The 11,183-nt window shown below is 47.9% G+C and overlaps 2 protein-coding genes across 3 annotated transcripts; both read left to right on the top strand.

Moving 5' to 3' along the window:
- Positions 1-1,383: 1,383 nt before the first annotated feature.
- On the top strand, positions 1,384-5,147 carry LOC118510809. Its single transcript, XM_036053127.1, has 4 exons — positions 1,384-1,802; positions 4,189-4,432; positions 4,500-4,636; positions 4,707-5,147. The coding sequence occupies exons 1-4, from the start codon at positions 1,721-1,723 to the stop codon at positions 5,009-5,011; spliced, it is 768 nt and encodes a 255-aa protein (XP_035909020.1). The 5' UTR covers positions 1,384-1,720; the 3' UTR covers positions 5,012-5,147.
- A 140-nt stretch (positions 5,148-5,287) lies between these two features.
- LOC118510808 lies at positions 5,288-8,027 on the top strand. 2 transcript variants are annotated; one of them, XM_036053126.1, is made up of 5 exons: positions 5,288-6,575; positions 6,682-6,940; positions 7,016-7,146; positions 7,213-7,539; positions 7,832-8,027. In XM_036053126.1, the coding sequence occupies exons 1-4, from the start codon at positions 6,482-6,484 to the stop codon at positions 7,518-7,520; spliced, it is 792 nt and encodes a 263-aa protein (XP_035909019.1). In that variant the 5' UTR covers positions 5,288-6,481; the 3' UTR covers positions 7,521-7,539; positions 7,832-8,027. The 2 variants fall into 2 exon arrangements, with proteins under 2 accessions (XP_035909019.1, XP_035909018.1); XM_036053125.1 differs by lacking the exon at positions 7,832-8,027 and having other exon boundaries at positions 7,213-7,728.
- The last annotated feature ends 3,156 nt before the right edge of the window (positions 8,028-11,183 follow it).

Below are 11,183 nucleotides of genomic sequence, written 5' to 3' on the forward strand. Positions count from 1 at the left end.
TAAATATCTTAAGGCAATTTTTTGAGTGCCCTTACATTAGTGATCATCACTGTACATTTTGTCAAATAGCCGACAATAGGCCGGAATAGGCTTGATAGTTGCCACAGTCAAATGACTTCACTAAGCCACGGGGTTTTGAAGCTCGAAGCTCTTAGCTTAAAGTTCTTTAAAGGTGTAGAATTCTGCTGATCTGTTTGCTGCTTTCATGTGAGTTGCTTCATAATTTTATCCCTGCACGGCTCTTTGAAAAATTGTGAGGAGTTTATCAGACCTATGACACCAATTACTGCTCAATATGGGCTTACAATATTTATGATTCACGCCGATAAAACGAACGATAAGAAATGGAAGACTTGCAAAACCATCGTAAACAATATGATTCACCTTATCTTGCATTAATCACAGGTCACGTGCCACGGCGAGCAGCAAAGACATGGCACGTTTCAACGTTCCCTTCCCTAGAATTTGTCACTTTCGCCGTACTGATAAAACGTTCTGCAAATTGTAGCTCGCAGTGCATTCATCCCTTATCACCGCTGATTAGATCTCGCATAGACCTTAGATAATGCATCGTTCCTCTCACTACTCACTTCAGTTGGTTTATTGCTGCAGCCATGGAGTGGCAGCAGTTGCATTGCACCAAGCAAGAACAGATCGCAAAAGCCACTTCCAAGGAAACCACCGATAATGGGGCGATCGCCAGATCCATCTCGCACCCCTCGTTGGCCTTTTGCCATTGTCGATCGGACCGGCGCGGAAATGAAAGTCTTCGTGCGGCACGCTTTTGCCAACCGTTTGGGAGGGGGACGGTGGGATGGGTTCGGTGTCATCGTAACAATTTGCACATCAATTTTAATTTGCCCCACGCGTCGTCGTCCATTGCGCGACGGGAGGGACAGAATCGAGGGGGGTTTGGAGAGAGGGAGAGGGAGAAGGGCGCGTCAAGAAGAATTTGCCGGTTTCGTGCTTATCAGCGAGGGTTTTTTTTTGTATTCGTTTCGGTCTGTCTGACTCACGTTTCCCAGCGTCGTCGTCGTCTTTGGGTTGGAATTCGCCCATGTACGTGAGAGAGAGCGAGCGAGCGAGAGAGAGAGAGCTCACATTTTTATGATTATGACAAGCTCAGCATCTTTCGCTGTTTATTCGACAAGAGAACAACAAAAAAGCGCTGCGAAAGCAGAAGAAAGAAAGCAACAGCGAGTACCCACCCACATTCCCTAGTCGCTTTGGTGGGTTGAGGAGGAAGCGACGAGGGTGTGGGAGGATCAAGTGATCAAGTGGCTCTTTCCAACGTCTTCCAAGACTCTCTCAACCAAACGCGCGCTCTCTCTCTCTTTCAACTTGGGAACTTTTTTTCGCGTTAGTTTGGAATTTGAAGCATTCTCCATCCATTTCTCTCGCCGACTTCTTTAAGGGAGGCCTCTAAGCTATTTTCCAACCCTCTCCCTTAGGGGAGGTGGCTAAGAGTGAAAACCGACCGGAATGCGGGCAGGGTGGAAATAGTAACAACATGCCAACCCAAACTCTCACTCACTCACTGCTCAGCCACGTTCAAATGGCCGCGTTAGTTCTCTTTCCCGTGTGGTCTGGTGCAGTTGGCGGCCTACTCTTCTTACGCTCCAGTAGTTCTGGAGGTCTAGAACCGACAATAGACGATCGCGAAGTGAGCTTCTAAGGATATCGGTAATCGAGCTCGAGAAGATCGAACACGATCAAAGCCATGGAAGATCGTTGGGTCCTCCCGGTAACATTTCTGCTGATCGTGACGGTTGGAGTTCCGGTGTCTGTCGAAGGCTTCACGCGTAAGTGTCATCGAATCGGAAGACAAAGCAAAGGGTTATTTCTCCCGATGCTTGCTAGTGTGCGGAAAGGGTTATGACCCCACGTTATCCAAAGTGCGCGTGCCATAGACGACAAAGTGGTGTGGACGTGTCCACGCATTGCGGTGTTAATTTAATCGCTAAACAAGTTCGCACCGCCGGCACCTTGACCTTGGGTGCCGTTGTTCGCCGTACTTCCTGAATGCTCTCCCCCGTGTGTGTGTGTGTGTGTGTGTGTGTGTGTGTGTCCGCGTACTCTACAGATCTTGCGTCTCGTAGGAACCTTGCGTACACACGTGGATTTATGATGCCCAACAGACACCTTCTTTTCGCTCGCAAAGTGATACGAGCAGTGAGTGAATGAGGCAAGCAATTTCCGATGATATTCAAACCACTCCCAACCATGCGGGGTGTGATTGTGCATGCGTGCGTGTGTGTGTGTGTGTGTCCTGGGTGGGGGTCAACTGGATGGGTGAAGGCCATCAATTTGCAACTCGTTTGGGAACGTGCGAAACGAAAGCAGTAGGAAAAAAGGTCGGAGAAATGAGAAAGAGACAGGTTGTCGGGGGATGAGTCCCCCCGTTACCTTAAGAAGGGTGGCCTCGTGACACGCGGAAGTACCAGTCCCGACGGGCTGACCTTTCTGCGAATTTGCGCAACTAAGAGTAATGGTGATGATTGTTGGGTGGCAAGTGGTTGTGCCGCTCAGTTTAGCTATAAATATCCAGTGTGATTTTTCTGCTGTTTTATTGCTGCTTATCGTGGTTAACGAGTTTGTTGGAGAGTGAAAACCAGTAAAACCGTGGCTTTGTATGAACGACTTCCGGCGCCGTCCGATAACAAGATGGAAGAGGCCACGCGTGTCACACTGAGATTAATGTGTGTGTGTGTGTGTGTTGTGACTAGTCGTTGAACAAGAAGTCTATTTTTTAGTAATTTGCAATGCAAGGATAATAACTTATTCAGTGACTTCAAGCTCGCATACAAGTGGAAGAAAGTGAAAATAGTCTAAAAATTTGGAAAAAGAAGAGAAACCGATTGGTAAACTTTGGATAAAAAGCTTGACAGAATAATGGAAACTTAAAGAGACATAGAAAAAAGAGACATAAAACAGGGAAAAATAGATGACGAGGTTAACAAAATGAACACAATCATATTGGACAACGAATTATTCAAGTATAAGTTGAACAAAATGATGAGAGAAGAAAATAGATCCTGTTAAACATCTAAGCGAATCTGGGACAAGAATAGAGATACTCTTCTTCGTATAAAAGACAATTCTGATAAGAAAATTACTAAAAAAAGACTAAATTAACGTAAAAAGTAGAAATTAAAAATAAATGAAAGATACAATGAGATAAACAAATTCAAAAGATATTTGAAGTAGAAAATATAGAACTAAGAGAACAAAACAGAACATTACTATACAGTCAGAGACAGACAGACAGACAAAGAAAAGATAAAACAAATCCTGAGGCCAGATCTATACCTCATAGGAGACCCTAGTTGATTCCCAAGAAGTACTAGCTAATGAAGAACCGGAGCTTTTGGATATGCAACGCTAGAAAAAAAGAGTGGCAATTGAATTAGAATGCGAAAAATAGGGCTATAGCTCATAGGAGTTAAGACTCTAGAGAGATGAAGTTTCAGTTAATGAGGGACTAAGCTTATTAGACATGCGAACATAGATGGATGTAGCTTATCAAGACTTAGAAGAAGAGTCAGAATCAAGGAGAAAAAATTGACCTAAGTAACAAATGAGCCATTGTGCTAAAGAGTATGTCATCTATACAACAGCAGCTCCATGTTCAGCTCACTAGTAAATGACGCCTCAAATGAGCTACTAGAGCCTGGTCACATCCTCCCTCCGCGCGATATCGTAATCAAGTGACGGAACCACACGCACACACCGCCCCCCATCCGGCCAAGGTTAATTGAAGTGTACGATTAATTGAGGAGCTGGTCGTTGTAATGTGACCATTAAAATCGGCATCAGTTTGCTGCCTGCACCAGAGCACCGCTTCCAGCCCATTTAACTAATTCAATTAGCACATCTCCCCCAAAGTATGTGTATGTGCTTGCTTGCGGTGTTGGGAAGTGCACGATAGACAGGAAAAAAAGGAACTGCCAACAAGATTTACAGTTTTATAAAGCAAACACCACACCACACCACGGTGGTGCGTCCGTTAGGTGGCATGATTTATGGGTTCTAAAGTAACTCTTCTTGCTGGTTGGTTTGCCAAAAAATATCACGCTCGGGTAGTGCGCTTTCGGTTACAGCTGAGCTGAAGTCAGCATAAAACCCCTCCCTCCTGTTTTGCTCACCAGTCATTTCTCTTTCGTTCTTTTCTTTCGGGGAATGTCGCAGGCATTGGATACGAAGCGACCGGATGTCCCCGCAACAGTCCCACACTGAACAAATGCATGGAGCGTGCGATCCAGTACTACATCAGCTACATGTACAGCGGGACGATCAACGATCGGACGACGGTACCGTCGCTGGATCCGCTCACCCTGCCCGACGCGATACTGATCGAAAACGATGATGTGGTGTCTAGGTTTAGCAACCGGCAGACGACCGGCTTCCGGAACATGTACATCACTGACGTAAGGTAAGAGATCACTCGCGGGGCACGAGCTACAAGATCACCACCAACACCTTTCTTTCTTTTTTTGCAGATCTGACATAACGCGGCTGGAGTTCTACTTTAAGTTTCACATCTCCGCCATCGACACGCGAGGTTCGTACCATGCGGAGATACGCTTCCCGACGCCCTCTAAAGTTGCCGAATGGTCCCAGATGACCTACTCCATACGTAAGTCCTCTGCAAAGTTTTCCCGATGCCGGAACCTTCTCATCCATCCGGTTGCTATTTCTCGCTCCAGGAAACTCTTCAATCCAGATGCAACTGAAAGGCTACACGTACGAAAGTGATGATCGAGTGTATCTGAAAGTGAATGTGACCGATTGGAGCCAGCAGATCGGTGATCATACGGTCGGCTTTCGGTGGTTCACGATGAGCGGCAACTACAGCCAGTTTAGCGAGCGGTTCGAGGAGATACGGGGCCGCGACATACTGCCGGTGGTGGAGCGCGATCTGATGCACAGTCTGCAGGATCGGTTTCAGCGTTTGCTGAACGAGATCCTGCGGTTGGCACCGTTCGAACGGTTCTTCCCTACCGTGTACTAGCATAAGGGTTTGCCACGACCTGTGATAGGGCTAGACGATTGTTTTTTTGTACATACGCTTAGTGGTTAGGCTGTTGGCGCTGTGCCAGTGTCGGGACGATTTTGTTTTATAATAAACGAAGTGATTTAAAACAGGAGTTGGAAGGTAACCTAGGGGAACATCGGATGAGAAATTCACCATTCGTGAAGGGACGTTAATTGTGAGACGTTGTATGCAATTGTGAGGTGAGTTTGTGGGGTTTTGTGCAAGGTTTAATGCAAGAGATTGAAGCTGCAAGCAAGACTCGCCATTTTAATCAAAGAAAAGAGAATGAACAATGATCGCCTTGAATTTCTATACGTCTATTGATGAAATCGCAACATCTTTCTGATGATGCATCCACAATTTTCGCATGTCTAAGGACATCTGGAACGCACCTTAAGCCACCTTGCAGACAACCCTCTTACGCACTTGACACGATCACTTGCACGCAACCTTCTTACGCACAGCCTCATTCAATCTCTCACGCTCTCTCCCTCTCTTTCACACACCGCTTCCAACCGATCCCTGACCTGGGACAATGCGAGTGAAACGCACGCGCCATCTTCCCTCACTTCCCTCCACCCCACCGATCCCACCCCACTGAACCACTTCCCCGTCCCCACCCCGTCAAAAAACGGACCACTTCATTGAGCCAAATTCTCTCAATGAATTTTGATTGTACCTATTTTCGGAAGCCCAGAACACTTTGGGTGCGCTTCCATATCTCCAACGGCGCTCGATTGCGTTTTAATGGAAGATCGATGATCGAACGAGAACTGCCACTGTTTTAACTTCAGGCGACTCGTCAGGCTGCTGCTGGCCAGTGTCAAGTGTAGCGTGCAGTGTGATCCAATTGGGCACACACTCGGGAGGACACACTTGCTCGATCGCCCTTTCCTTTTGCTCTCGCACCGTAGCCTAGCGACCGTGACAGTAGCGATGCTGCGGCTGCTGCTGCTGCTGCTGCTACTGCATAGCTACCACACAGTAGGCGCCATTTGTCAAACACAGTTAATTAAATCAGCGCGAATTTCAATTGATCGAATGTTTCGTTTGTTTTCGTTTCGCGCCGGACCGTTGCCGGCTTTCCAAGCACTGTCCGCGGTGCCTGTGCTGGTCGTCGTGAGAGTACACCGAGATGTCACACGATCACGCTGACACGATCAGGAAAACCGGGTCTGATGCCAGTGTGTATGTGTGTGTCCGAGGGGGAAACGAGAGCAATCCGTGGGGTGGTTAGAAGATGAAACCGGCGGGTTGAACGATAATTTTTCGCAACAAATTTTAGCGTCGCAACGGTATGCGTCGCGACACTTGTGCTCGATCGATCGTGGCGTGCGGTACTGCGCAGTCCTCGATCTCTCCCGGTCAAGAACTCGTGCGCTAACGAACGAACACCAACAAAAAAAAAAAACAAAAACCCCACCCAAGGCTTCGCTTTCGCTCACGATGGTATCGGCGGTCGAGCATATCTGCACACTGTTGCTGCTGCTGGTGGCATCCGTTTCCCTCCGGCTGGATAGCGTCGGTGGTGCACCAATGAGTAAGTTAAAGCCACCCTCCGACCATCATCCGATCGTTTCTTATCGGTGAAGATAATCTTTATCCTCGGTTTTTCTTTCTGTCTTGGTGTTGCGCGTTGCGAGCAGGAGCCGGAGCTGGTGAGGGAGGTGGAGGTGCGGAAGGGTGTCCACGGAGCGGGACGGAGGTGCGGGAGTGTGTCAGCACATCGATCCAGCAGTTTGTCAACTACATGTCCAGTGGAAAGATCTCGCCGAAGCACACGATCACACCGTTCGATCCGTTGTATCTGCCCAACATGACCATCTTCCAGGAACGGCAGGTTAGGGCCGTGTACGTGAACCGATATCTAGTCGGGCTGAAGAACGCATTCGTCCAAGATGTGAGGTACGTGACCGTGTGTGTGTGTGTGTGAAGTGAACTCGCAAGTGTAAGCTAATTTCCCCCTTCCCGCAATTCTAGAATGGATATAGATAAGCTAGAATTTAACGTGACGACCCTGCTGCCGGCCCTGGAGATGTTGGGTCTCTTCTCCACGGAAACCTTCCAAGATCATCAAGTGACGGAGAACTCTATTCTAACCTTCTCCATTCGTAAGTATCCCGGCATCAAGCTTTTGCTTCAAATCCCCATCTAAGTGTACTCCCTATCATCCCCAGGTAACACAATAGTAGACTTCGTGGCCAAAGGCACACTGTACAGCATGACGGATGCGAGCGGCACGTCCAGCAACAAGCATCTGCGGCTCCAGTTCGGCATCAACCAGATGTCGATCGGCAGCTACGTGCTGAGCGAACATCTAGACAGCGTACGTCACCTCGGCCCGGACCGGGGCAGATCGGTTGCACCCGCCAAATTTATGCGCCTGATCGAGAAGGACCTTCGGATGCAGTTGGCGAAACGATTACAGTACATCGCGAACGAGGCGCTAGCGTTGACACCGTTCGTCAAACTCTTCCCCGTCTGATTTTGCTGGTGATATAGTGGTGAGAGCCAGAGTGGTTACGGTGGTGGCTGTTTCCCGGAGGGGGGGCGGGGGGGGGGGGGAGGACTAATTGGGAGGGACATACCAAGACTTGCCTTGTTTTGCCTGTTTTATAGCGTGTTTTGTATAGTGGTGCGTGTTGTTGGGCGGGAGAAAAATAAATGTTTTTTTTTGTAATTGTGTGTATCTATCTCCTGTGAGTCCCGAGCGTTGCATGTGTTTGTGTGGTGTTGAATTATGTCTCTCGATCTCTCTCTCTGTCTCTCTCTTTCATTTTGAAAATTCACACACAGATGACATCGATCAGAAACTGGGCGATCTCTATCGGCTCGTTGGACATTGTTTTGGTGAGCGCGTGAATGAAAGAACGCGAACCTCCTGGCAGGGAGCAGGAACGGCACGGCCCGTCGCCGCGTTCGACATCAATTATGACACAAAGACCGAAGGAGGCGCAAGCGCGAAACGGCCCGCCGGCCAAACGATTGTGGGACGCTTGGTGTGGCAGGAGAACGCGAAAGATTTGATTGAATTCAATCAAAATGGCATTGATGCAGTTCAAAGCCTTTCCAATCGAAGCGAGCCATCCCTCCCGCTCCTCCACTTCCACCCGTACGCTCCCCACCAGGATTGGGGTAAAGTCGATGCGCATTTGTGCCAGTGTGTGCGGTGCTGCGGTTCTGTTCTGCAAGTCACAAAAGTGCAGTCACACATTCTTCATCAGCCGCTTGCACGAAGATTTTCGGGAGGTCACGAATCGACTCCTCTATGCAGTGGAGCTTCACCTCAAACAGGCAAGTAAGGAGAGAAGGGGGAGGGGGGGGGGAGGAACTATTTCCCACCTTTTTTGGTTTGTGTGTGTGCGTGTGGGGTGGCGGGGTTTTTTTTTTCGGCAGTTCAATGAATCGTCTTGTGTCGTCTATCATCGTCTCGACGGCAATTTATGATATGGGCCGGTCGGTGACCTGAACCTGGTCACTTGCTTCAAATCCGCTCGCGCCAAACTTTGCTCGGCTGGACGCTAAATTTGTCTATCGTACACGCCGAATCATACCAACATAAACACACACACACACTACCATTAGGAGCTAGAATAGATAGAGGAAGAGTTTCTAGCAGGACGTGCGTGAACATTATCGCATTAGTGACAGCACGGGGCCGGAATAGGCTAATGGTGGTGGACGAACTAGTCGCGTTGTCTCCTGCCGTAAATGAAGTGTATTGGTTGGGGAGATGTTGCTCGGCAACCATTTACAAGGTGAGATGTGCAAAAACGGCTCTGCAAAAGGCTGTGTAATTAGTGATTTTGGAAGGTCATGTTGCGTGGGGAACAATTAAGACTCCCGCTGATTACTTCCGATAACGTCATAACTACAGTCAGAGGTTAAAGGCAAAAAATGATGGAAAAAAAATTCTAAAATATTCCAAACAGCTCAGCAGTTTGTGAAGCTTTTGATATCATTTTTTAAACAAAATATTCTCTTTGGAATATTCTCTACTAGGAATCCACTCTTTAGTTCGGCGATCTTCAAGGTCAAGTCCGTTAAATATCAAGACGCGTTGAATTATGTTGATCACATAACCGGATAGTAAATTGCTACGAGGAAAGGGTTCAGCCTGCATCTTTGAGACTAGAAGATTGCAACATTTTGAAGCAAATTTTATCAAGCAACATTTTGGCGATAACTGTTGAAATGTAGTTTTTCTACCAAAATCCTCCATAGCCTTGTAAGAATGTCCAGGGCTTGGTTTTAGAGATCTACACGATTCGGGATTTTGATATCTCTGAACGTGGTGAACATTACGTATGGGCATTTAATTAGGACATGAGAACATAAATGAGGCAATGAGAAAGTTGTCAATCTCTCTGATGAAGTTATTCTATAGAGATTGAAGAGTAAGTGTTACGTCAAAGTCTATTAAGGACGACTCAAAAATTTTCTCCTGTTCAAATATGAATAATTCTTACAACAACCCAGAAACCGAAAATGGGTCTTGACATCCACATAGCCCAATGCCAGAGACATACCCGACTCTCTTTAGACAGAACGCAATATTTTGAAACATACATCCAATCATCGAAAGCACGGGCAGAGCGTTTAAGTGCACCAGATCACGTCGAAAGGAAATAAAAACATTGTCACCCTCACCACTCTCTACAACACAGACCGTGTATGACACTGGAGCCGTTCATCGTCTTGTCGATATCGATAAGTCATACTACGGCGCTACCGTACCCGATAAAGAAAGAGAACACAACACCGTTTAACTCATCGCCAGTTCTCACTGGAGCTTGAGAACGATTGTACGCACCGTTTAATGACTATCACTTGTTGTTTAGCGTAAAGTCTGTTACGTCACGTATATCTGCGCTAATGTGTAGCACGAAAGCTTCAGATGAAATTCAAATCCCAATTAGTCGATCGCGGGTTAAAACATCCCCAAGCGAACGGTCAGTCTCGGGCGTGCTGTACCGATTGCATACTTTACCGGGCATACCCCGTGTTCCTTGTTTGATAGAAGGTCATCGGAAGCTAAGAATAGATGCGCTGCGTTTTCTCAACCCTCTTGTTATTGCGCTTGCCATTGTCGATCATAATACTGATCCTCACACACACGCACGCACAGAGCTGGCAGAAGTGTCACTTATTATCACCTCATTTCAAACACTTCCGCGCCATCGGCCACCATCACCGCCGATCCATTCGTTTTCCGGTTCCTCTTGTGCTGCGTCGCTCGCATCTCGTTCAAGCACCCTTGAGCGTGGAACCCCGTTTTACGACCCCAGCCAAGCACCTTTTTGAACCTGAGGGCTGCTTGAACTGGGTTTTGCTTGGACTCGCATTCTGGGCCAGCTTCCCCTGGTGATGGCCGGCCGCATTGGAATGACGCATGCGCACGGTTAATCGATACGCATCATTGACGGGGGGTTGTTTTGATCTTTGCGCCAGTTGGTTCGCCGGTTATCAGATGACAGGACGAGTGGGATGCGGGATCGAATGGGGTTGCTTTGAGGTTGAAGAATAGCGGAAGGATACTGTAAAATTAGGGCGAGATGTTCCCTTTTAAAGAAGGTCGTTAAATTATTTAGTAAATTAGTCCATCAAACGCACACCAGCCAACTGTCCAAGACGATCCTGTCACAACAAATCACGTCCACGGAGGTTCACTACGTCAGCTGAGATAATCCAGCTCAACGACGCAAAGCAAACTATCGCTGATCCACGACCGGCCCCGACACACGAGCGGAGGGAGCACTCACACGTTCAGCTTGAATCCTGGTCACGGCACCGCCATCGGGAATAGTAGTGGACCTGCACGATTCTCCGTCAGCAGTACAGCTGATAGTAAGAAGCAAGCGAGCGAGAGAGGGAAACTATTCGCACTGCACACACAAAACCACTCGCCCGAACGAAAGTGATAACGCGCGAAAACAAAGGATTCGAACGGGGTTGATGCAGCTTTTTTTTGCTCTCTCTCTCTGTTTGCATTCGCGCACCACCACCCCTGCTCCGGCTTCGTGAGGGGTGGGCATCAGCAAGTGTTGCAGTGCAGTGAAAATGTAAACAAACCATTATAAAAAGAGGCTCCCGATTGTGGCGCGATAAACCGACACTGGATCAGTTTTCCAACGGGCGCGAGACAGGT

The sequence above is a fragment of the Anopheles stephensi genome, chromosome 3, assembly GCF_013141755.1.
Source record: "Anopheles stephensi strain Indian chromosome 3, UCI_ANSTEP_V1.0, whole genome shotgun sequence".
Lineage (NCBI taxonomy): Eukaryota > Metazoa > Arthropoda > Insecta > Diptera > Culicidae > Anopheles > Anopheles stephensi.